Source organism: Pavona decussata, unplaced genomic scaffold (genome assembly GCF_977016875.1).
Source record: "Pavona decussata unplaced genomic scaffold, jaPavDecu1.1 SCAFFOLD_92, whole genome shotgun sequence".
Taxonomy (NCBI): domain Eukaryota; kingdom Metazoa; phylum Cnidaria; class Anthozoa; order Scleractinia; family Agariciidae; genus Pavona; species Pavona decussata.
Window position 1 is genome coordinate 4,123,287 of NW_028145509.1, and position 26,714 is coordinate 4,150,000.

At 39.4% G+C, this 26,714-nt stretch overlaps 2 protein-coding genes across 2 annotated transcripts in view; both read left to right on the forward strand.

Moving 5' to 3' along the window:
- Window positions 1-26,714, forward strand: part of LOC146473961 (E-selectin-like) — a 109,234-nt gene that overhangs the window by 38,611 nt on the left and 43,909 nt on the right. Inside the window, exon 8 of the transcript XR_014866338.1 lies at window positions 7-298. The gene's annotated coding sequence lies outside the window, so the exon portion shown is untranslated. Of the gene's footprint in view, window positions 1-6 lie in introns of the transcript that reaches the window.
- Window positions 11,374-15,655, forward strand: LOC146473964 (ZP domain-containing protein-like). The gene is made up of 6 exons (XM_085118022.1): window positions 11,374-11,508; window positions 11,968-12,162; window positions 12,279-12,407; window positions 12,834-13,419; window positions 13,927-14,228; window positions 14,798-15,655. Exons 2-6 carry the CDS (start codon window positions 12,039-12,041, stop codon window positions 14,926-14,928), a joined length of 1,272 nt encoding a protein of 423 aa, XP_084974148.1. The 5' UTR covers window positions 11,374-11,508; window positions 11,968-12,038; the 3' UTR covers window positions 14,929-15,655.

Sequence of the window (26,714 nt, forward strand, 5' to 3'; positions counted from 1 at the left end):
AAAGAGATTAAAACAAAAAAGTGCAGTGGGGAAGTAGTTGAAAGCACCGTCCTGTTATTGCCAAGTGCACGTCGATCTTAAGCTGTCTTTCAACTTCCTTTCGGTGAACTGACTGTTTGTTGAGGCCAGACCTCTTTTTCTTCAAGCGAAACACGACTTTTATCAGCAGAATACAAAATTATTACGAACGACTTTATTATACAATCAATTCATATAAGCATTATAATCATAAAAGGTGTTGGGTGCTTGGTGCTGTTTATCATGAGATCAATAAAAATCTCAAGTTGCATTCCATGCAACGAAAATGTGGTCAGACGTGTGGTTACTGCGCACGCGCAACTGCTTGCCTTCAGTTGGAGAACAAATACATGATGCCCCTCTAGGTTTAGAAAAACGTAACCAAACTCCTTTGCCGGTATTTTTTTCACGCGCTTTATGGATATTCTCAACGTTAACGTTAAATATTAATTTTTCCTACAATCTTTCAGCCCCTGGTATGATCCTGCAACATATAATATACCAGCCGCCCAAAGGGTTATATTTACTGAATGAAAGGGCAAGTGCATCTTCCTGCCAATTTCGTTCAATTGTTCATTTAAAAAAAGCGCTGCACTGCCGGCTGAAAGACATGTTATGACACCTTTTTAGCGTCGATAATATACTTTCCTGAACTATTTCTTGGTCGTAGCACGGCAGCGCTCTTTGCAAAATTTATTGATATTAGAACTTTTGCAATGTTGTTTCATCCGAACTGCAACTTCACTAACAATGTCAAAGAAGACCTGTGAATTTTTTGTTACTCGGGCTTGCTGAATATCAAACGATTATAACCAACTTGGTGTTACACACTCCGGTTTAATATACAGCACACCCTTGTGTAAAAATTGTTTATTTCAAAATTTGCAAATTCTCTTCTACTTTATCAGCCGAACACTGCAAGTTCGGTGGGAGCATCAGTCTGTACTTTCACGCGCTCAAAGAATATCTTATTTTGACGTAAAAGACGTTGCCATGGTGCAGAGTAACTAACCGGCATGCTTGCAGCAGTTTAAACAACAACGTTATAACCTCGATTTAGGATATTCGAGGGTCAGAAATTAACTTCTAGTTAGGCCTAATCTGATTTTGGTTTAACCGAGGTTTTGACCAACTTTAGCTTGGGCCCTCTTTACTCAAAACTAACCGCTTGGACATGTTAGACCCCTACTAGATATAGGCATATCCCATAATAAATTTTTGCTCCGTTTTGTGGTGGTAATGTAGATGGTTGCGAACTGAATCAATAAAAAGTTGATGACTGTTCCTTGCAATATTCAATCTTGCCGCTTCACAAGATCGTTTTATATATTTATCCCGCGCCAGTCAGATGCACTTCTCAACTACGCCACTACAACACCGTTATTGTGCCCTGTAATATCCGCCATGCTCACTCTATAGCTACAGCCATTTGATGCATAAAGTGGCTCATTTCACAACTCCACCTTCAATTGATTACAAATACTCACGAATACACACGCTACATGTTCATAATTGCAAATCCTTGAAATATCATTTAACCACTTCAAATTATATGTCCCAAAAGCTTAAATCTCTTTTTTAATGTCTCGTGTCACTAATAATAAGGGTAATTAACAAATACTCCAAGATATTACGCTGCAAAAACAGTCCGTACGTTTGCGTTAGTCCATCCTTCGTTAACAGCAGTCTTGGAACAAAAAACAGTCGATCTGAAGCGACTGAGAAAATGCAAAGTGGGACTGGGGCGAGAGTTTTGCATCACAAGCACTTCCGGATGGAAGTCTCCAAGATTTCGCGCGAGAATCCACACTTAGGGCGCTTCGCGCCTCGCGAGTTTGCGCTCTCGGTGACACGCGCCTTTCTCGGTGAATTTTACTGTAAAACCGACTGTTTTTCAATCTGTCAAGACATCGAGTGGCAAATGAATCTCGATGTTACTCAGATTAGACTGTGGCCTCAAAAGTAATCGAGATTGAGGCATAATAACTATATTTCTAATTTAATCAACCACAGGAAAAATAATATTAATGCAATTAAGCTGAATGGAAATGAGAGAAAATACTGATGAAAAGAGGAGTGCAAATTGTGCATCAGTGAGCAAAGAGCCACGGAGAACATTAAAATGTGGAGTATCTTGTGTTTTGTATTACCATGGTTGTTGGTATCCAACATCCTCTTAAAAAATGAGTCCTAAATGAATATTCAGTCTCAAAATGTTTTGTGATCGACGGTGAGGGTTTTAGCTGTCATCGTGTTTGAATAGTTGGATTGTAAGTGCTATCATTTGCTAACTTTTAAGTCAAAACAAAACAAACAGTATTGTCTAGTTCCTAAAATATTTGAATTGAAATCTAACTCGAGAAAATCCAGTTGTCAAGAAATATAATCACAGTTCCACTGGCTCGGTAAATATCGTCAAAACACTTTGATTTTGTCTTGGTAGTATTCGAAGCTCCAAACCGACATCATGGCCTTAATGGGTCCGGTTGGCTATCTTTTGCCATTGTGCGATTCGCAGTGTGGTGAAACAAAGTCGTGTTTAAGGTAAGCTGGATAAACGCACTGAAAGCCAGAACTTACATTTTCTTTTCTTTGTCAAGTCATCCTAACACCACGTGGACTTAACAGATCGCTTGTTAAATTAAATCAATTCAGCATTGATAAACGCTCAAGACTAAACATCAAATGATTTTACATTGATTTCGGCAGATATTCATGATCTATCAGTACTTTATACTGTTTCAGCAAAATCTTTTGCTCAATCTCTTTCGACCTCATCTACATAAATTTGCCTTTCTGTGACTAACTGTACTGCATGACGTGTTTCTGTCGGTCCAGTATTCAGATAAACTGAAGGAAGTCAATCATAACATTTTGTCTTTCCCTCATTGATATTGCTCTCCCTGAAAGTGGAGTCACATGTAGCAATTTAAACCGTTCAATTTGTGATAATCAGGTGTACATAAGAAATAGCATCTCTGTTCTGATACGAATTTTTCCATTGAAAATTGAGGTTGTTGTCTATTTTTTTGCAACAGTTATCGGTTCATAAGCGATTGCAATTGCTCCGCGCCATCGCCATTTGCAATTTAAAATTATTGTGTACTTAGATGAAAAGAGTAACCTCCAACAACTTCTGTTTTATTGTTACTGCTTCGAATAGTTACGTTTCTCCTTCACGGACCAAACAAAAAAGCGTAGCTCTTGCTAAAAAATAAACCCGCTATCGCCCCTGCAGCAAATACACTGAGGAATTCTAAAAGGGAGCTATATTAGTCTGCGGTCTGTTTATTTGCTTGGCGAGACTACCATCATTCCTGACTGTTCCGTTTTTCTTCGAGCACTTGCGATTGCTTGAGTGTGGTTAGGGTAAATCCAATAGGAAAAGAGTGAAGTAAGATCATATAGGAATTGTCTCAATGACAACAATTTTTTTTGTTGGTGAAATTTTGCCTAGCTAGACGTGAGAAACCGAGTCGTAGTTTTGTCAAATCATTTGTGCGGCAGAGACTCTAACCTATATATTGCTAAAAACAAATGTCGTGTGGCGAATTGTTTATAGTTTTGTTTACCGGCCAGTAATTCTTTAGGGTCTAAGGCAACACTGAACTATCTTGTGCTTGAAAACCTTAGCCAACTTTAATTTCGCATGATTTCCGTTAAATTATCCGAGACAAGCTTAAAATATTCATAACCTATTGTGGTTAAGTTTACTTTCTCGTCTGATGAGGTAAACGAATACAGTTTACGGGTACCAAGCGAAGTTTAAGCCACTCTTAGTTTGGTGAAACAAAGTCGTGTTTAAGGTAAGCTGGATAAACTTACTGAAAGCCAGAACTTGCGTTTTCTTTTCTTTGTCAAGTCATCCTGACACCACGTGGCCTTAATAACAGTCGATTGTAAATTAAATCAGTCCAGCATTGATCAACGATCAGGACTAAATATCAAATGATTTTAGATTGATTTCGGTGGATGTTCATCATATATTATGAATTTATTTACCGTTTTAGCAAAATCTTTTGCTCAATCTCTTTCGACGTGATCTACGTATATATAAATTTGTCTTTCTGTGAAGTGTATTGCATGACGTGTTTCTGTCGGTCCAGTATTCAGATAAACTGAAGGAAGTCAATCATACCATTTTGTCTTTCACCTATAGCAACAAAAAAGCGTTCCCTCATAAATATTGCTTTCCCTGACATTTTTGGCTGGAGTCACATATAAATTTAAAACGTTGATTTTGTGTAATATTATGATAATCTGTAGGTAATAAATAGCATCTCTGTTCTGACATGAATTTTTCCACTGAAAATTGAGGTTGTAGTCTATTTTTTAGAACAATTATCGCTTCATAAGCGATATTTCCTTCACGCCATCGCCATTTGCAATGTGAAATTATTGTGTACTTAGATGAAAAGGGTAACCTCCAACAACTTTTATTATATTGTTACTGGGAATAGTTACGTTTCTCCGTCACTGACCAAGGAAAACAGGGGAGTTCTTGCTAAAAAATAAACCCGCTATCGGCCCTGCAGCAACTAGACTGAGGAATTCGTAAAGGGATTTCTATTAGTCTTGTAATTTTCTGCTGTGTGTATGTTTACTTGGCGAGACTATAATTAATCTTGAGTGTTTTGTTTTTCTTCGAGCATTTGCAATTGTTTGCGGTGTGGCTAGGTATAGGAAATGAGTGAAACAAGATCATATAGCAACTGTGTCAATGAAAACAATTTCTTTTTGTTGGTGAAATTTCGGTTAGCGACACATCAGAAACCGAGTCGTAGTTTTTTCATATCATTTGTGCGGTAGAGACTTATTGTTCGTAGTTTTGTTCACCAACTATTTCCGACGGCTAAGGCAATACTGCCTTATTTTGTGGTGTTTGAACCCCTTTTTTAACTTTAATTTCACATTTTCTCCGTTAAATTATACGAGACAAGCTCAAGTTGGAAAATTTTCATAACCAATTGTGGTCAATTTATTTTCCCTTGTGGTGAAGTAAACAAATACAGTTTGCTGGTTCCAAGCGAAATTCAGTTAGCCACTCTTAATTTGAATAAAACGTTGTAATTTTGTCCGTTTTTCGTCCCTCGGAGTGAGCGGGTTTTACTTAATATTATTTTAGATTTATTGATGGATTTCTGAGTTTCTCCTCAATTTCTACTGAGCTGCAAAAGTTATCCATTTTAATTTGTTTTTCGGTGTATAACGTGTAGGTCAAGACTTCAACAGGTGCGGTCCTTCGATCTTTGATCATGTGAAATTGGGTCAGAGATCTACTGAAACTGAACATTTAATTGGTAAGTTTGAAAGGGTCTGCTATGATGATAATGCGACAAACACGATCGAGCTTGACTCTTCAATTATTCCAATAAGAGAGTTTGATTTACTGTAGCTCCGATTGCTCAGTTCTGAAAAAACTTTGATGAAATATCGACGATGAATTCGTCAGTGGCTTACCTAAATATCAAGAGGCAAACTTTTCTTCAACTCCAAAGAAGAGTGTATTCAACAAAACCATTCAGTGATTATAAATGTTAGAATTGCCACAGGTTTAAGTGAATAGAGAAATGCTCAGTAAAATGTAAATGTAAAATGTAAATAGAAAAAAGCTTGAGACCTACCTTTTCATCTTAGTTTATAATTTTGGCAAATCTCACTAAAAGGAGACGACAGCGAGTGCAAGTGAATATTGCATTTTATTCAAGTGGCGACACTTTAGGATTTAACTCAAACACCTTAAAAAGTCAGAACCACTATGTTTATACATAAAGATAGTGCGTAGTAGGTTTCATGTGAACATGAATTGTTATCCCTGAGGCCAGCAAAGAACATTATGGTGGCAATAAATAATTAAGTCAGCTTTAGGGATATTCTCTAGTTTTAGGAACAAGGAAAAGCTGTTTTTAATATTTTTAGTATAACAGCCCCCCTCACCCTAAAAGATCCCAAAAAGTGAGGGCTACCTTGTATAACATAATAAAAACACATTAAACAGCCGACTTGAGAAAAAACTGATTAATCACTGGAAGCTCATTTTTATTTGAATTTTCATAACTTCCGTTTTCATTTTGATCTGCAATCGCGTGCCTGCCGCGACAACGTTGTTATCACCATGGATTAAGATTCGTGTGAGGATTCCATTCGAAGGCCGTTGCTGGCGACCGGCGTGTTACGCTGAATACACAGTATTGACTATGCTCTTTAATACACTTGGGAAATAGCAGTTGCTTGTGACTGGCGGATATCAGCAGTTGGAGATACAAAAGTAAACGTGTTTGAATTGTTATTTTTTTCTACAGCATCAAATGAAAGCGAGTTTAAGGAAGACTTAGAAGCAAATAACTGTGCATTTCTTAACAGTTATCCCAATGGAAACGATGCTCTGTACACGATTAGTCAAGGGGTGTTCGAGTTGTGAGTTAGCAGTTGTAAGTTACTGTACTTAAGCGAAAGGACTTACTGTACGTACAAGATCGGTTCAAATGTGTATAAAAAAAAGTTTCCATTCAAAATTGCTATGTATAAAAGAATACTCTCTTGCAATACGGAAATCAGTTAAAATCATTGAGCATGAAAGAGGAAATTTAATGTTAATTTGGTGTGCTTTGGAGAACAATGCTCGAGTTTGGAAAAATCACGTTGTGATGGGTGCCACGTGATACAGATGAACCGGAAGTATTGTATGAGGGTTTAATGTTTACAGAGGATGGGATAAAACTTGTTAGGGTATGTAAACAAAGTTTGGAAAGAGACATTCGTATTCAGAAGAAAGAAAGCTTCTATTCATTTAGGTTCGTTTCTGTGGATGCTATCATAACGTTTGCAGATTATATTACTCTGAGTGTTTCGGTGTCGATGGCTTATTATCACTGGCTATTGATATTTCTGGCTGGATTTTCCTTGTTTACGCTTAGAGTGTGTTCTCAAGGTAAGCTAACTGAATTGAGGAACTGCATGTCCTGTTGTTTGAGTATATTTTGACCAAGCGGCCATCATGATCAAATTGTGCATCATAAAAAAATTGACATCTGCACTTATCATCCAAAATATTCAATGATTCACTGAGTCGCACTTTAAAAGCTAGAGAAACAGCTCATTAAATGTTGAAACATGGAAATATTTCAGATATTGCGTCTTTATGAAATACAAATTCGCGGTCGCCATAGTTTTTTTTCAAAATTCTTTTAAAACTGGTGCAATAATGTAACCTCGGTTCCAGTCCTCGCTTTTTGCTTCTATATCCCCGACCCTCCTCTCCCTGGAGTTTATTTTGCGAAAAAGACACATTCGTGACACACTACTTTCGAGAGGAAGATTGAGATGTACTTGGTGGAGTTACTGGGTTGCTTTGCCTAGCATCACTCTACAGTATCTCTGATCACCTAAATTAAATAAAATGCCCGTTACCCAAGTCTTGCAATTTGGAAGGCTTCAAAAAATTAAACGTTATTCTTGATTTACCGAACAGCAATTTCCGTGTAGCCATTGTGAATGTATGGAGACCTTTGAACAAAAATCGCCCGTTTTAAGACCAAAAATTCTCTCTGAACCTTTCATAAGAAATATTCCATATTAAGTATATTTTGACAGCCAAAGCACGTCAATTTAGATCACTGACAAAACCGCAAAGCTGAAATATTATGTATGCAAAAGGATTAAGTACCTCAACTGGAGTGGAGAATCATGTATTTACTTATTTTAGAAACATGTACCGATTTTAGGATGAAACCGTTCTAGTTCTAGTTTTCGTGGCAACCATTTTGGAGGAGCGAAAAAATAGAATGATTTTCCTTAAGGAGATATTAATATTTTTATGGAAATATTTTGACATGTCTTTCTTATTGTTCTATACCTCCAGCATGGCGGCCGTACAGAGGTGCTGAGTTGTTTAAAATCCGTCAACTGAGTTTAAAAATCCGACATCCGATTGTAAAAATTCAACATCGGAGTTTTGAAAATCCGACATCCGAGTTGTTACTTCGTTCAGAGCTAGCATGTTGGGTTGACTGACAAGCGCGACCCCCGCTGTGTGTCCATTGTCTTGATAAAAGCCTTCAGATAGTTTTGCTTTATACAAACCTGTCTTTAAGTGATTTTCCTTTTCTATAAGAGATCAAGGAAAGTTCCTTATATATCTCTCAGTCAAATGGCTGGTTTTATATAAAATGCCATTTGTCGATTAGAAAGTCTTTCAAACATGGCAATGATGGTTGAAATTGTGTCACAAAGGGTAGAATTTTCTTGTCATTGCACTTCTTGTTTTTGAGCGAGAGCTTTTTGTACCATCTGCGAAGTGTACTTCTGAGAGGATTTGTCGGCCAGACTATTGGGATAACCTCTTGAGATCAGGCGTGCTCTAAATTTTTTAACGTTCTCCTCAAAGGTAACTTTAGAAGAGTTTGTCCGTAGAATCCTAAGAGCTTCTCCTTTCACGCTGAAGCCTTTTTTAACGCCTGTTAGGTGGCAAATGCTGTAATCTGTCTACTGAAATGTTTCAGTAGGTTTTTAATGCGTGCGCACGTCGAGAATCCATTATTTTTCGAATCTCTCTCAAGTTTTTTTACTGACTGTTGTATCCAAGAATGTTGTTCTTAATTGTGAGACTTCTGCGGTAAAACTTTATAGTAGGGTGGTAAGAATTTGCTTGCTCAATGAAATGTTCTATTTTGTATTTGTTTTCATCCCGTAGGGAAAACAAATCGTAACTGAACCTTTCCGGTTAGTGGTTTGTTAATGCTTCTTTTCCATTGATGCCATAAAGATGTTGGGAAAAGCTACTGCCATTTATGTTCGTGCCCATGGCAGTTCCGTGTGTTTGGAGGTCTCCTTAAGTATGAGACTGCATGAGCATTTCTCTGAGAAAATTTGTAGCTATAGGAGGGTTTTTGGTTTATAAATGAGACCCGTACCAGGAGCAGCCATAACCATAAGCGTCTTGAACCTCACTGTAAGAAAGACGTGTTCAAATCTTGTTTTTCCCAAGAACTGCCAGAGACTGGAATCAGCTTCTCCCTGATATGCCTGATATTACGTCTCTTGTCTAATTTAATATTACCTTAGTTTATTAGCTTATCGAAGCTGAAGAACGTGTCAATTTGTATAGCTGATTTTTTATTGTTTTCTACTTATTGTGGCATATAATTTTTTACATTTCGTAAGTGGTTGGTGTGTTGCCTAACCGGCTTTTACCGACCTATTTAATGTGATGATGATGATGATGATGATGAAGTTTTCGTAGGCGTTTCATACTTAAGTGATTCCTTCCTCCTGTGGGATATTCGTGTAAGGGCTAGTGACATCCATTGAGACAAGGAAAGCGTTTCTAGTCACCCTAGTGCTTTCAATAAACCTTATGAAATGTGTCGTACCTTAAAGATACGAGTCCTGTATTTATTGCCTTCTCTATGAAACTTTTATTGATCTTTAATGCGTGAAATCACTGTTCTAACACCTTTTGACACTTAACAGTTAACTTTCTTAAAACGCTAAACATTAAAACTTTACAAATCTTAACACTAAACATTAAAAAAAAAAAAAAAAAAACGCCAAATAGCGCTTAACACTAAACCCCATCCAGACCCTCTAATTTGATTTGTTTTTCATTTAGTGATACCAACGCCAACTGCATGCCCTGAGAAAACAACAAGTGGCCAATGTTGCAGCATCCCTTTCAGCTACAAAGGAGTGACATATAATAAGTGCACCCAAGTTGATCATAACAGGCCTTGGTGCCCCTTGGATCCTGTGTACAAAGGAAAATGGGGAAATTGTCGTAAGTCTGCGCCTGATCAAACAGTTTTTGTTGATTTTAGGATTCTGTTTTTCCTCAAAAAGTAATCGTCGTCGACGAACTGAACTGGAGGGTTCCTTTCTTTTATCGACTATTTGTTATGACGTCATTTTATGGTCTATTTAACAAATCGACGGCAGTTTTCTATGGTCTATACTCTTATAGACCATAAAATGACGTCAAAAAATGTTCAAAACTCAGGTGGAACCACGAGCCGCAGGCGAGTGGTTTCACTGCCAAGTTTTGGACATTTTATGGCGTCATTTTATGGTCTATAAGAGTATAGACCATAGAAAACTGCCGTCGATTTGTTTTTTTACAAGAACATGGAAAAAGTACGAGCGGAATTGGCTATTTTTTCGTTGAGAAAGCGCGCGCGTTACATCTGACGTCATTTTTATTTTCTGTACTCTTATAGACAATAGTTACGAGCCAATCAGCGCGCGGGAATTTGGACAGTTATTGTAAAAAAGAGTATAGACCATAGAAAACTGCCGTCCATTTGTTAAATGTAAGGCGTAGCACGTATTTCTATAAATGCTAATTTAAGGGTCTGGATGGGGCTGCCTCGAAAACGCTAAACACTAAAATTTTTCCTTCCATGACATCAAACAGTTAAATTTTAGGCTGTTTAACATCTAACACTAAAAAATTCACTAAGACACTAAATTTAATACAAATGTAAGCGGAAATGGCTAAAAAAGCAAAAGATACTAATCAAGACAAACGTAGACATTGGATATGGAATAAGATCTACAATTAATTTACAGATTGTGTCATTTTGATTACAATTTTGTGTTTGTTCATTGTTTATGTTTCTATCATGGAAAATCATGGAAGACTATTCCTCAGCAGAAGGGTACATCATGCTCGAAAATGAAAATTTTCCTCTGTCGTTATTACACTTTTGCAATCTTTCATTTCAAAAAAGTGAAATGATGCAGCTTGTCACCCTTCTTTTCATTACCTTTGTGAAACCAACGGTGAGGAAACATTAACAAATGCTACAAAAAAACAAACAAACAAACAAAACAAAAACAACAACAAAAAAATCACCCGCTATGACTAACATGACCTGCGTATTTTCAACAGAAGATTGGTTGACAGACTAGTCATATTAACACATACTTTTCTTCAAACTGACCAACAAACAGTTTTTATTCATAAACAAAAGCGTACAGCTCTTTTATCACTTAATGAAAAACAATATGAGTTATTTCTGCTACTAGGAGGTGGCTAGAAATTAGATTACTAGAAAATCATTCTCCTCTCAATAACTTCCCAAATAACTACTTGTTATCACATACTCCTTTACTTTGAATTTGAAATACTTTATAAGCCTGCCCTGCTCAAGAGATACTTGTCGACACAAAAGAAAACATACATAAATGTATTTTTAGGCAACATGAAACTTAGAAATAAAACCTTAACTGAGATGCTGAATGTCAAAAACAGCGCTTTGCATTTTTTATGTTTTTGCTCCTTTCCAGTCACACCTAGTAATTATTGCCAAAAGCTTCATTCTCTAGGGAGTGGTGTCCGAGTGTCTCCTTCCCATTGTCTCTCGTCCAATCAAGGCTATGGATCAACTTGTTCGTTTTCTTGTGCCCGTGGATACCGACTCAGCGGTCCATCATCTACTAAGTGCGGGAAAAGAGGAGTCTGGAGCCGACAAGTTAACAGAATCCGCTGTAATGGTTAGTAATGATGCTGATCTGTTGCCATTGCCCGAGGAAGATACTTAAGAAAGGAAAAAAAATCAAAAACAAAAAACAAACGCTTCCAATCAATCAGTCTACTGAAACAAACATTAGTGAAATAATATATAATAACAAAAAAATAACCAGAGGTTTACATGGAAACCCAATGGAGAGCAACATTTTGATATTTTCTTTGAAGTAACAGCTGTCATTTGCTTTCTTTCTTGAAAGCAACACTCTTTTGTTCATATTGATGTTTCGTTTATCATTTATGCTCTTCCTGTTATTTCCAGGTATAGAGTGTCAAGCTCTTTTCATCAGCCGCCTAGTAATGATTAATTTACACTGCTTTTACTTTCAATCAAGTTGCTCAGTAATTACTTATTGTTTCCCACGGGACGAATTTTTTTGCTTACATACATTATATGTTAACGTTCAATTAATTTTGAATTTCAGTTGTAAAGTGCCCTGCCCTTACTGTCAACCGCCTTGTCAAAACATCACCAAACAGTTGTGTGACGTCGCAGATGAAATACAACACCAAATGCTCGTTCACATGTCCACAGGGATACCAGCTACAAGGTCCCTCATTTAAACAGTGCAGGGCGAGTGGACAGTGGACAGACAGGACTAAGACAGTTTCATGTGTTGGTGAGTCTCCTGATAATTAATTATCTTAAGATGTTGTATTTAAACTCACCTTCTTGACATAAGATCAACAAGGAGACAAACTGATTAACTTAAAATTATAAATCGATTGTTTGCAGACATCAACGAGTGTTCTGTGACAAAGAACGGCGGCTGCAGTCACAAGTGTGTGAATACCGCTGGGGGCTTTAAATGTGAATGTCCAGACCCGGAACTGAACTTATCATCAGATAACAGGACATGTAACGGTAAACATCGATATTATAATACTAGCAACACCATTTTAATAAGAAGAACAAGTTTGCAGGTTTTTGCAATACTTTGGCAGTCACAAGAAAATTTTGCTACTGATCTTTGTCGGTTTTCGATGAATGTGCATTAATTTTAGTTATTCTTTCTGCTTTAACTTATAATAACTATCTTTGTATCTGTCTTGTGTTTTTCTTTATGTTGTATCATTTATATACGGCCTCTTTCTCGTTAAAGTTATTTTTACATAGATTCTCTTCATTAAATCACCTTTTTCTAATCAAAGCAGTTCTATTACTAACTACTTAATAACCGAAAGTGAGGTCGTTACGGGAAAATCTCAAACTGAGGCCTTGCCGTATTGACGCGTTATATCAGCCACTAGCCTTAGCCTTATAATAAATAAGATTTTTTTCCCCTTTTAGCTCCAGGTGTCGATGTTCAGTGCAACAGCAATAATATGACCATTACCATTCCCAAGTCCCTCCTCCGTGGTACTGACCGTGAGCATCTTCGACTCCTGGACACCACATGCAAAGCTGCAGAAACAAGCGCATACTTCTCCCTTACAACACTGCTGACTGGCTGTAAGACAACAAGCAGAAACACACCCACAACAGTCGTTTACTCCAACGCAGTCTTGGAAATCCCTGTAGCTGCTAAAGATGTCATAACGCGCGTGCGTGAAATAGAAATTCAATTCAGTTGTTACTACTCCAAATATGGCGTGCTATCATCAGTTGGCTGGAAACCAAATAACAGAAAACTCGTGTTTAACGATGAAGGCAAAGGAAACTTTACACTCTCCCTGAACATGTTTCCTGAGAAGAGATTCGTGAGTCCTTACATGAAGAGTGATTTCCCTGTTGCTGTGGTGCTACGCAAACTTTTGTTCTTTGAAGTGTCGGTGGAATCAAGTGATAAGCAGCTGTCAATCATTGCTGATCGATGTTTTGCCACACCCACGCAGGACCGGAAAAGTGCTTTAAAGCACGAGTTCATTTCAAAAGGGTGAGGGAAACCGACTGATAAAACGCCGTTTATTACAAGACAGAATCTCACAACAGCTAATAATTTCCATACAGTTGCAAACACGTTGTCGTAAAAAGTTGCTGAATAGAACGTATTTCGTTTATGTCAAGAAGAACAGGTGATGGAGTTGTTGTGAATTCATTCGCCGATTAAATCTTTGTTTTTCAGGGACCTGATATCCACCCTCATGTTCTGTCATTACTCACTAGCAAACTATATAGTAAAGGTGAATAAATTTCAAGGCTGATCATTTGGTGTGGTAGCGTTCCATCCTTGGATGAATAGCTACAAGATGAAAACAAAGGTTACCCCATATTCATCACCTGCTACATCGTAATTGAGGACAGGGTCACACATAAAAACGTTCCCAAATTGTTCTTTCTGCAGCATCAACAGCCAATTATCTTCTCTTCCCTGCCAAACATAGCATTTTTAGCAACTGTGGAAGAGATATAAATATGGCATTAAGGAATTTTTTTGTCATAGATGCCCGAATGACGTCACAGTGAGGTACCATCCTGCGTCTTCAGTCAGTGCCCAGCGGTTTAGTTTAGAAGCCTTCAAGTTCATTGCTGATCATCCATTCGTGTTTGTTCACTGTCACGTGATTGTATGCAATGCAACTGACCCAGGCTCCAAGTGCGCTAAAAAATGTCCATCAAGTGGCCGAGGAAAACGTGAGGTGAACGATCACATGGGTAATGACGTGTACTCTTTGGCCCAGGGCCCACTCCACCTTGCACGTGGAAAGCGTGAGGAAAAGAGTGACAGTACTGTGGACAAAAGTGGTGAGTGAATATAAGAAGCATTTTAAATAACAAAAGTGAGTTTTCCAAGTGTTTTTACATTTTATCATGTTTTATGGGATGTCCTTTTTCAGCAGGTTTACCAAGGTTACGTAATTGAATCAATGATAAAGTTTCTAAGTTTAGACCGATTGTCTGTAATTGCTAAATTTAAGTTGAGACTTGAAACATTCCATTTCCTGAGAAATAAGTACGTACGTGCGCAAACCCAATAATAGAGAAATTGTAGCTGGTAAGCTTTGTCAGTGTTTTGTACTAACACTTTTAAGTGTATTAAGTTTGAATAATAAGAGATTCCAAATGCTACTTACTGAAATTATAAACTTCGGCTTCCCTTAACCTTTAAAAGCTTATTTTTATGGGAAATAAAACAGACATTCAAATTTCTTCTCCCATTGTTAGTCATATTTACTACCCGGAATGCCGTATTTTCCGTCCGGTAAATCAATTTCAGATCTTTAAATGCCCATTGCGAAACTCTAAGTTTTAAATCTTCAACAGCAAGCACCTTTTCTATTAGGAATTTATCAACTGAAGTTCTTTCCATTTAGGTTCCAGTCCTGCACTTATGATGGCTCTGTTTGTGATCTGTGTTGCTTGTTTGGCGGGAACAGCGTTGATGATGGTCAAGAAGTCACGTGGCAAGCCTGTTGGGTATACTGTGCTTGTCGCCGGTGATTAAGAGTAGAAACAAATTCACTGACAAAAACCGGACTTGACACAATTATAGACAACTTGAGCTTGAGATATTCATTTCATTGAGAAAGAATTACTAAGCAATGTATGCCTCGCTATAAAACTTTTTCCCCACTCCAGAAACTGCGACAAGACTGGTACGGGTAAGGGATTGTGGGATTGTTTGTGTAGACTGATGGACATCACACAGACAAATAAATGCATTTTCACCTTCTTGTCGGGATAACTATAGCTCTTGTTATTTAAGTTTTCACCTAGAAGAACATTTTCAATGTAACTGACTGCTGAGAAATTAACGTACTTATTTAGCGTTGCAATTTTCATCCATCTACGCAAACGATCAATTAGCCCTTAATCGCACCAGTCCTCCCTGTAGTCTCCGGAGTAGAGAATTGTATCAACACCTTGTTCCACTCAATTTAACGTAACATTCAGTCATGATTTTCGACTCACAGTCACATTTGGCAAGTCACATAATCGGAACAGGAAAAGGCTTAAAGTCAAACGGTAAATGTCGGTAACTGTGCTGGTTGTTAAAGATCACCAATATGCAAAACGTGACATGAAGTCTTTTTAACTGAAATTGGAATTTTTATATAAGTTGTGAGGACATAAGCTAGAGTATTAATCGATTTCCATCAGTAGCAGTTGAAGAAGACTAGAATATCTCTGAATGGATTCACATCGTAAAATACAGTTTCGAAACTTCTGCTAACTAATTAAACTACTTTTATCAATTGAATATCTCCAGCTCAAGTATCTCGCTCATGAATAGCGTGTGAACTAAACTTTTGGTACGGAATATTGAGGCAGTCTGTCAGATGAGACCGTCGGCTTGAGAAGACTTAGTTTTGTTTTCATAGCTGTTCAGAATTCTACCCATGACGATTTATTCTACCGGATTGTCGAAAAGATCTCAAATAATTAAGGGTGCTTTGCTGTTTTGCTCTTTTAACGATATATAGCTATACACAACTAGTTCTACCTGCCGGTAGAAGTGCTGAGGATGCTTGTTTGTGCGATTTGCTAGGACCACAAACTCGGGCATTGAAACCTACACTTTTGAAACCGTACTATTTCGGTGCGTCCAGTTCGACGATCATTGTATTTACATAGCACACGCCCATATGAAGTCTTTCTGATCAGAGTTTCACCCTAGTTAGGCTAAAACACACCTCTCCTGTATTTGGAGGGAAATCACGTTGCAAAGGGGTCAAGTATGCAAAACGCTTTCGACCAATTGAAATCAAGTGCGAAACTCATGCTTTAGTTGAATAATCATCTATTTTTACTGGCAACTGAACTGGTGATTAAGGGTGACCATGGTAACTAGAGATGATTGACATAAGTCGAAATTAGCTAAAAAGATCTTTGTGTTCGCCTCCAAAAAAGAAATGGAGAAATACGTCGACTTCGAAAAGAGGTTAAATAAAAAATGTGCAGTGGGGAAGTAGTTGAAAGCACCGTCCTGTTATTGCCTAGTGTATGTCGATCTTAAGCTATCTTTCAACTTCCTTCCGGTGAAGACTGTTTGTTGAGGCCAGACCTTTTTTTCTTCGAGCGAAACACGACTTTTATCAGGAGAATACAAAACTATCACGACTTTAATATACAATCAATACATATTAGTATTAATGATCATAAAAGCTGTTGGGTGCTTGGTGCTGTTCGTCATGAGATCAATAAAAATGTAAAGTTGCTTTTCATGCAACGAAAATGTGGTCAGACGTGTGGTTTCTGCGCACGGCCAACTGCTTGCCTTCAGTTAGAGAACAAATACATGATGCAGAATAATGCGACCAAATCCATTTGCCGTATTTTTTTGAGCATGTTTATGGATATTTTCAACCTTCACGTTTAATATTAATTTTTCCTACAATCCTTCAGCCTCTGGTATTATCCTCCATCATATACCAGACGCCCAAGGGTTATATTTACTAAATGAAAGGACCAGTGCATCTTCCTGCCAATTTCGTTCAATTGTTCATTTAAAACGTTGCACTACCGGGTAAAAGACATGTTATGACACCCTTTTAAGGCTGGTTTCCATATGATCGCGGATCGCAGATCGCAATAAGGTCTGCGATCGTCTGCGATCATATGGAAACTACTTCTGTGATCGTCTGCGATCTTGCGATCGCGATCGCAGACGATCGCAGAAGATAGAACCATGTTCTATCTAAAGGCTGGTTTCCATATGATCGCAGACGATCGCAGACCTTATTGCGATCTGCGATCTGCGATCTGCGATCATATGGAAACCAGCCTTTAGCCTCGATAATCGCTCTCGATTACATTAAAAGCACTTCCGCAGAATCTCTAAGCTTAGCACCCTACTTTGCAATTGCAAACAAAATATCTGCTTATTACGGTATATCTCATATGAGAGACGAGAGATCAAGGCAAACTTTCAAAAGCCTCAATCGGCCAAATATTGTTCATTTTGTATAGAACATCGCACAAGCATTTTATGCTGTGCAGATACAAAACATAAATCAGTGGCATTAACTGCAATCAAAGAACTATTTTTTCTATGGGCCTTTCATTTGTGGCTACTTGTTACATATAAAGACCAACCTCAGCGATGAGACGTGATTAATATTCCAGAAAGCACTTTCCTTTTCATTTTTCATGTTTCATTAAAATCCACTTTATGGTTTAGAACTGATCATGTTTCCTTAGGTGCCGATGGCCGCACCACTGGCTTCTAGTAGGGTCTGGCCAGGATCTGAGGGCATCTTTCCCGGATGATGTTCCTGAAAACGGAGATGAAGGGATGCAGTGTGGTGTATTTTAACCCATAACATAAACTGTCTCCAGTTACACGGCCACTTGGATTTGAATTACAACATATAAGCATACAACTGGGATGCATTTAGCAACAGCCTTCAGTCTGAAATCCGCGTATATCTGCGCACAGTATTACGCATTCGGCAGCGTTGAACCCATATATAAGATCAAAATGGCCGTATATATGGGTAAAACACATGAAGGGATGAAAACAAACCGATGCAACAAAAAAGCCACGAATATGGTGTCACAAACAGATGGCCAACCATGTTGTGTTAGCCTTAAGTTTGATAGAGTTACTTTCCTGAACTAATTCTTGGTTATTGTATGACAACGTTCTCTGGAGAACTTATTGACATTTGAACCTTTTTGCAATGTTGCTACATCCGAATTGCAACTTCACTAAGAATTTCAAAGAAGACCTGTGAATTTTTTGTTACTCGGGCTTGCTGAATATCAAACGATTATAACCAACTTGGAGTTGCATACTCCGATTTCATATACAGCGCACCCTTGTGTAACAATTGTTAATTACAAAATTTGCAAATTCTCTTCTACTTTATCAGCCGAACAGTGCGTGTTCGGTGGGAACATCAGTCTGTACTTTCACGCCCTCAAGGAATCTTATTTTGACATAAAAGACGTTGCCATGGTACAGAGTAACTAACCGGTATGCTTGCAGCAGTTTAAACAACAGCACTATAACCTCGGGTTAGCATATTGGAGGTTCGGAAATTAACTTTAGGTTAGGCCTAATCTAATGCTGGTTGCAAGGTTTTGACAAACTTTAGCTTGGGTCCTCTTTCCTCAAAACTATCTTTTGGACATGTTAGCCGCCTTCTAGACATAGGCATATCCCATAATAAATTTTTGTTCCGTTTTGTGGTAGTAATGTAGATGGTTGCGAATTGAATCATATACGATAAAAAGTTGATGATTGTTCATTGTAAAACACAATGTTGCCGCTTCACAAGATCTTTGTATATATTTTTCCCGCACCGGTTAGATGCGCTTCTCAACTACGCAACTACAACTCCGCTATTGCGCCCTGTAATATCCGCCGTTCTCACTCTACAATCATTTGATGCATAAAGTGGCTCATTTGCAACTCCGCCTTTAATTGATTACAAATTCTCACGATGCTGCTTTATTACGAATGCACACGCTATATCCTCCTTATTGCTAATTGCGCACTCCTTTGAAATATCACTTATCCGTCCCAAAAATCACATCTCTTTATTAAATGTCTCGTGTCATCACTATTAACAATCACTACAAGATATTACGCTGCAAAAACAGTCCGTACGTTTGCGTAAGCGGTCCATCGTTCGATAACAGCGATCTTGGAACAAAAAAAGTCTGAAGCGACTGAGAAAATGCAAAGTGAGACTGGGGCGACTCTTGCATCACAAGCACTTCCGGATGGAAGTCTCCAAGATTTCGTGCGAGAATCCACACTTATGGCACTTCAAGCCTTGCGCTCTCGGTGACTCGCGCCTTCCTCGGTGAATTAAATGGTAAAACCCGACTGTTTTTCAGTCTGCCAAGACATCGATTGGCATATGAATCTCGATGTTACTCAGGTTCGACAGTCGTCTCGAAAGTCATCGTGATTTATATTGGGTCGTAATAATTATATTTCTAATTTACTCAAACACAGGAAAAATGCCAATTAGCTGTATTGAATTTTGGAGAAATACTTATGAAAAGAGGAAGGTAAATTGTGCATCAGTGAGCATAGTGCCACGGAGAACGTTGAAATGTGTAGTATCTTGTGTTTAGTATGACCATGGTTGTTCGTATTCAACATCCCGTTAAAAAATGAGTCCTAGATGAATATTCAGTCTCAAACTGATGTTTTGTGATCGACGGTGAGGGTTTTAGGTGTCATCACGTTTGAATTGTTGGATTGTTAGTGCTGTCATTCTCTAACTTTTAAGTCAAAACAAAACAAACAGTATTGTCAAGTTCCCTAAATATTTGGATTAAAAGCTAACTCGAGAAAATCCAGTTGTCAAGAAATATAATCACAGTTCCACTGGCTCGGTAAATATCGTTATCAAGACACTTTGATTTTGTCTTGGTGGTATTCGAAGCTCCAAATCGACATCATGGCCTTAATGGGTCCGGTTTGGCTATCTTTTGCCATTGTGCAATTCGCGGTGTGGTGAAACAAAGTCGTGCTTAAGGTAAGCTGGATAAACTTACTGAAAGCTAAAACTTGCGTTTTCTTTTCTTTGTCAAGTCATCCTAACACCACGTGGCCTTAACGGATCGCTTGTAAAATTAAATCAATTCAGCATTGATAAACGCTCAGGACTAAATATCAAATGATTTTACATTGATTTCGGCAGATATTCATGATCTATCAGTACTTTATACCGTTTCAGCAAAATCTTTTGCTCAATCTCTTTCGACCTCATTTACATTAATTTGTCTTTCTGTGACTAAGTGTACTACATGACGTGTTTCTGTCGGTCCAGCATTCAGATAAACTGATGGAAGTCAATCATAACATTTTGTCTTTCCCTCATAGATATTGCTCCCCCTGACATTAATGGCTGGAGTCACATGTAGCAATTAAAACCGTTCAATTTGTGATAATCAGCCGTAGATAAATGAATAGCATCTCTGTTCTGACATAAACTTTTCCACTGAAAATTGAGGTTGTTGTCTAATTTTTTGGAACAAGTATCGCTTCATAAGCGATAACAATTGCTCCGCGCCATCGCCATTTGTTATTTAAAATTATTGTGTACTCAGATGAAAAGAGCAACCTGCAACAACTTCTGTTTTATTGTTACTGCTTCGAATTGTTACGTTTCTCCATCACTGACCAAGGGAAACAGAGGAGTTCTTGCTAAAAAGTAAACCCTTTATCGGCCGTGCAGCAAATACACTGAGGAATTCGTAAAGAGAGATATTATTCTTGTAATTTTCTGCGGTCTGTTTATTTGCTTGGGGAGACTATAATCATTCTTGACTGTTCTGTTTTTCTTCGAGCATTTTGCGATTGCTTGAGTGTGGCGGTAACTCCAATAGAAAGAGAGTGAAATAAGATCTTATAAAAATTGTCAATGAAAACTATTCCTTTTTGTCGGTGAAATGTCGCCTAGCGAGACTTGAGAAACCGAGTCGTAGTTTTGTCAAATCATTTGTGCGTCAGAGACTCTAACCTATATTGCTAAAAACAAATGTCGTGTGGCGAATTGTTCATATAGTTTTGTTTACTGGCCAGTAATTCTGTACGGTCTAAGGCAATACTGAACTATTTTGTGCTTGAAAACCTTAGTTAATTTCACATCACTTCCGTTAAATTTTCCGAGACAAGCTTAAGTTGGAGAATATTCATAACCTATTGTGGTCAATTTTACTTTCCCATCTGATGAGGTAAACAAATACCGTTTACGGGTACCAAGCGAAATTAGCCACTCTTAGTTTGGTGAAACAAAGTCGTGCTTAAGGTAAAAGCTGGATAAACTCACTGAAAGCCAGAACTTGCGTTTTCTTTTCTTTGTCAAGTCATCCTGACTCCACGTGGCCTTAATAACAGATCGATTGTAAATTAAGTCAGTTCAGCATTGATAACTGCTCAGGACTAAATATCAAATGATTTTAGATTGAGTTCGGTGGATATTCATGATCTATCAATAATTTATTTACCTTTTCAGCAAAATCTTTTGCTCAATCTCTTTCCACTTCATCTACATAAATTTGTCTTTAGTTTCTGTGAAGTGTACTGCTGCATGACGTGTTTCTGTCGGTCCAGTATTCAGATAAACTGAAGGGAGTCAATCATACTATTTTGTGTTTCACTTACAGCAACAAAAAAGGCGTTCCCTCATAATTATTGCTTTCCGTGAGATTTTTGCCTGGAGTCGCATATAGTGATTTAAAACGTTAATTTTCAGCATTTTGTGCAATATAATAATAATAATAATAATAATAATAATAATAATAATAATAATAATAATAATAATAATAATAATATTTTTTTTCACTAAAATTGGAGGTTGTTATCTATTTTAGGACGATTGTCGCTTCATTTAAGCACAGTAACATTTGCTCCACGCCATCGCCATTTGCAATTTGAAATTATTGTGTACTTAGATGAAAAATGTAACCTCCAACAACTTCTGTTTTATTGTTACTGGTTAGTTACGTTTCTCCATCACTGACCAAGGGAAACTGGGAAGTTCTGGCTAAAAAATTTACCCGCTATCGGCCTTGCAGCAAATACACTGAGGAATTCGTAGAGGGAGTCTTATTAGTCTTGTAATTTTCTATATTTACTTGGCGAGACTATAATTATTCTTGATTGTTTTGCTAGGGCTACTCCAATAGGAAAAGAGTGATATAAGACCATACAGGAATTGTCTCTGTTGGATCTAACACCCGATTGTTATAGTGGCCTCAATTAGTATTCCCCTAGGCCTGTTTTTGCGCGGGAATTTAGGTTAATAATTTGCATTTTGCAAGTGACACTTTGCTGAAATGACATTTTCTGTTCATTATACGTTGAACTTTCAACGAGACGCGCTTTGCGTAGTTATCCGCAGTTACTGCAGTCTGCTAGCAATTACCGCAAGAAGTTTCGTCTAAACGCGCCACAAAAATGTAAGTGTGCTGTATTTTCGATCGGTTTTATCGGTTTGTTTATCTTATAGTTGGTACATTTTGTAAGTTGACTTTGTTTGTATGTTTCAGTTTATACCTTCTTCGCCTCGTCAGTAACACTGTTAAGCTACAATGTTCAGCCCTCCCGGGCAGTCGACAAAGTGAAAAGAGTTTAGAATAAATTGCGTGAATAGAAGTGTTTGCCTCTGGCGGTTATATCGTTTAAAATTGTTCGAGTTTCCCGCGATGGATGGAGACGACAATGGGGTCGGAGAAACCGAATTTCGTATTACCACCCGCTCAAAGACGCTGAGTAAAACACTCGATCAAGATGGTGCTCTTGGTGAGAAGCTTCTGCAACTTAGGAATTCGAGATCTGGTCATCTCTCTACGGTTACGGCCAGGAAGAACGAAATCGACGCGTTACTATTAAATGAGGAAAACGTTCATCACGTAAAGGAGAAGATTACCGGATACTTGGCTGCCTTCGAAGCTTTTAAAGATGCTAATTTCAATTATTTGCAGAATCTTGTGGACAAGCGTAGCAAAGTTGAATGTCACGAGTACTTCGATTGCGAGTTTCAGCGAATGAGCAAGTTCAACGATAGGGTTAAGGACTGGATTAGAAGGGCAGATGAAGCAGCACGGTTACATTTGCAGATAAATCCTAAAGACTCTGTCAGTCAGTCCGGCCGATCTAAGGCGTCCAAGGGATCGCGGCGTTCAAGTAGAAGTAGTTCCTCGTCAATATCATCAGCAAGAGCAAAAGAAGCCGCTCGCGTAGCAGAACTTCAAGCCGAAGCTGCAGCCTTCAAGAAGCGTCAGTTGTTAGAAGAACAGAAATTTCAGTTACATCAACAGCAAGAGCGCTTGACTTTGGAAACCGAAATCGCCAAGGCGCAAGCTAAGGAAAATGTTTTGGCTTCTCTGACCGAATCTACTCCGCGTAGTATTGTACCAAACCCCGTCATGTTGCCAGTTTCCAGACCAAGGATAGGCGAACTCCCTGATTCTAAGAAGTTGGAAATCATTCCAGGAGTTCAAACGTTTCCTGACTCAGTCAAGTTGGAACCCAAGCCAGGAGTATACCAAGTTCCATTAGCAGCGGCTGAACCCGGAACTATGCGAGACAGAGAAATCGCTTCGTTACCAGATGCGAAGGTCACTTCTATGTTAAACCCGGAGGCGGCAGCATGGAATCAATCACTTATATCCAGAACTATTCCTGATTCAAATCCTGTAGCGCCAGCATGGAATCAACCACATATGTCCAGAACTATTCCTGATTCAAATCCTGAGGCGTCAACATGGAATCAGCCACCCATAGCTAGCAGCAAGAAGGAACGTACCAATGAATCTAGTCATTCCAATACGTCATCTACGCCGAGTGAAAGAGCCCTCCATGAAATGTTGGAGTTGCATCAGCATCAGAATACACTGCAACAGCAGCAAAATAAGATCGTAGAAATGCTAGCAACTCAGCAAAGGAAAAGTTGTCTCCCACAGCCTCGGGTTCCCATTTTCGACGGTAATCCATTGGAGTACGGTTCTTTCACGAGAGCTTCCGAAAACATAATCGAGTCAAAAACGTCCAATAGCAGCGAGAGGTTATACTATCTCAAGCAGTTTAGCAGTGGAGATGTTAAGGATCTCGTGCGATCTTGCCATTATTTGCCGCCTGAAAGGGGCTATAAAGAAGCACGTCGCCTGATGAAAAAGAAATTTAAAGACGACTACCGCATCGCAGCAGCCTACGAGAACAAAGCTTTGAACTGGCTTGAGGTTAAAAACGAGGACGGCGTTGCTCTGAATAGATTCTCTATCTTTCTCATGAGGTGTAAGAACGCTATGGAAGGCAGCAAGTACCTCTCTAAGCTCGCGCAACCTGAAACCATCCAAAAGCTAGCCCTTAAGTTGCCCTTTAGCCTAAGAACAAGATAGCGTCGCTTGGTTGACCATATAATGGAAGTTGAATTAATGCTTGTCAACTTCGGAGACCTTGCCGACTTTGTGGACAATGAATCCAGAGTCGCTACCAATCCAGTTTTTCGAAGAATCGTGGACGATGCGAAGCCTAGAGCAACGGGAACCAATCATTTGAGGAAAAGGCCTGGGGAGAGAAAGTCACCGGGGCTAAGCCTTGCTACACAGATTCGTAGTGACCAGTGTCCGCCAACCGTCGCACCGTGTCCTGTCCCATCATCGCCAGAAGATAATTCTAAGTGCCCTTTCTGCAAATCAGGTCATGCCTTGGATAACTGTGACTCCCTTAGAAGCCGACCGTATCCAGAGAGAATTCAGTTTTTGATGTCGAAGAACCTCTGCTTTGGTTGTTTGTCTAATAACCACACGGCTCGAAACTGCCCTGAAAGAAAAACTTGTTCGTTTCCCAACTGCACCAAGAAACACTCTACTGTCCTCCATACCAACTCGACGGCTCGTAGTCGACCGGCTGCTGACTCTCCAACTATTCCCACGTCGAACGAGGAGACCACGCGCGTTCATAACGGGATGGCGAGCCTGGACGAGGACACGCGAGACACGGGCGGGGCAAGCTTCCCAGAGATTGGCATGGCAGTTGTTCCGGTTAAGGTTTGGGCAAATGGCAGCGAAACGCCAACGATCACCTACGCCTTCTTAGATAGTGGCAGCTCCTCAACGTTCTGCTCAGAGACACTCATGAGGCAGTTGGGGATCAGTGGTGCGGAAACAAAGATTTCATTAACAACGTTGGAGAAGAAGGACAGTATTATTGACAGTTTCATTTTAACGGGCCTTACCATCTCAGACTTGGACGAAAATGTCTTTTTTGAAATGCCCGCGCTTTACACGAGACCTGGGATTCCTGTTTCTAAGGATGATATACCCAAGCAGGTTGATGTGGACCGATGGCCGTACCTAAGTGGTGTAAACTTGCCTGACGTTGAGGCGGGTGTCGGTCTTCTCATTGCCAGTGACGTTCCTATGGCCCTTGATCCTCTGGAAGTGAAGCACAGCCAAGATGGCGGCCCGTATGCTTCTCGCACAAGTTTAGGATGGGTGGTCAATGGTCCGTTGGGACGTAATCGTTATGGCCCGCGTGCGTCGAGTTTCTATGTCAAGACAGATGTTGAACTCCATCGAATGGTGAAGAACTTTTCTGACAGCGGTTTTGGAGAGTCCAGTGCTGACGAGAAGCCAGAAATGTCACAAGAGGAGATTCGCTTCCTGAACGTTTTGGACAGCACCGTAGCCCTGAGAAGCGGTCATTACGAAATGGCTTTGCCTCTGAGAGATCGAGAAGCTCCAGTGCCGAATAACAGAGTACAAGCAGAACGGCGCGCCCATTGGTTAAGGCGAAAACTCGAGCGTAACAGTGGCTTATACTCCGACTACAAAGGTTTTATGGCGGACATCATTGAGAAGGGTTACGCCCGCAAAGTTCCGGCAGATTTCCAGAAGTCCAGTTTGAAGTGGTACACACCGCACCACGGCGTTTACCATCCCCACAAGCCTGGGAAGATACGTGTGGTTTTTGATTGTTCAGCCAAATACAGAGGCATGTCGCTTAACGATCAGTTACTCAAAGGTCCTGATTTGACAAACAGTCTGTTTGGAGTTCTATCAAGATTCCGGCAGGAGAGAATTGCACTCATGGCTGATATCGAGGCGATGTTTTATCAGGTCAGAGTGATTGATGCAGACAGCACTTATCTCCTTTTTCTCTGGTGGCCCGATGGTAGGCTGGACAGTGACCTAGCAGAATACCAGATGGTAGTACATTTGTTTGGTGCAGCCTCTTCACCAGCGTGTTCTAATTTCGCTCTCCGCAGGACAGCTGAGGATAACGTTGAGCATTTCTCAAAGGAAGTTATCAGCACCGTGCGAAACAACTTCTATGTGGACGACTGTCTCAAATCCTTGCCTACAGAGGGGGAGGCTTCACAACTCACAAGCGACCTACGAGCCCTGCTTTTAAGAGGTGGTTTTAAACTTACGAAGTGGATCAGCAATAGTCGCAGAGTCTTGGAAACAATTCCTGTAGATGAACGTGCTAAAGAAGCGAAGACCCTTGACCTCAGTAAGGACGGCCTGCCAGTTGAAAGGGCCCTTGGAGTTAAGTGGTGCGTGGAATCGGACACTTTCAGCTTCAACGTTAACATCAAGCTCAAACCTCCCACGCGGCGGGGCATTCTCTCAGTCGTAAGCTCGGTATATGATCCTCTCGGACTAGCCGCCCCTTTCGTATTGACTGCCAAGAGGCTTCTTCAGGACCTGTGTCGACTCAAGTTGGGCTGGGACGATCCAATTTCCCCGGAGGACAGCATTCGTTGGGAGCGATGGTTAGCAGATCTTCCCAAGTTGTCGCAGTTTTCAACCGAGCGC

Coding starts and splice junctions, on each gene's coding strand:
- LOC146473964 (XM_085118022.1), top strand. CDS start 12,039: ATGAAATACAACACCAAATGCTCGTTCACATGTCCACAGGGATACCAG. Junction 12,408..12,833: donor AGATAACAGGACATGTAACG/GTAAACATCGAT, acceptor TTCCCCTTTTAG/CTCCAGGTGTCGATGTTCAG. Junction 14,229..14,797: donor CAGTACTGTGGACAAAAGTG/GTGAGTGAATAT, acceptor CTTTCCATTTAG/GTTCCAGTCCTGCACTTATG.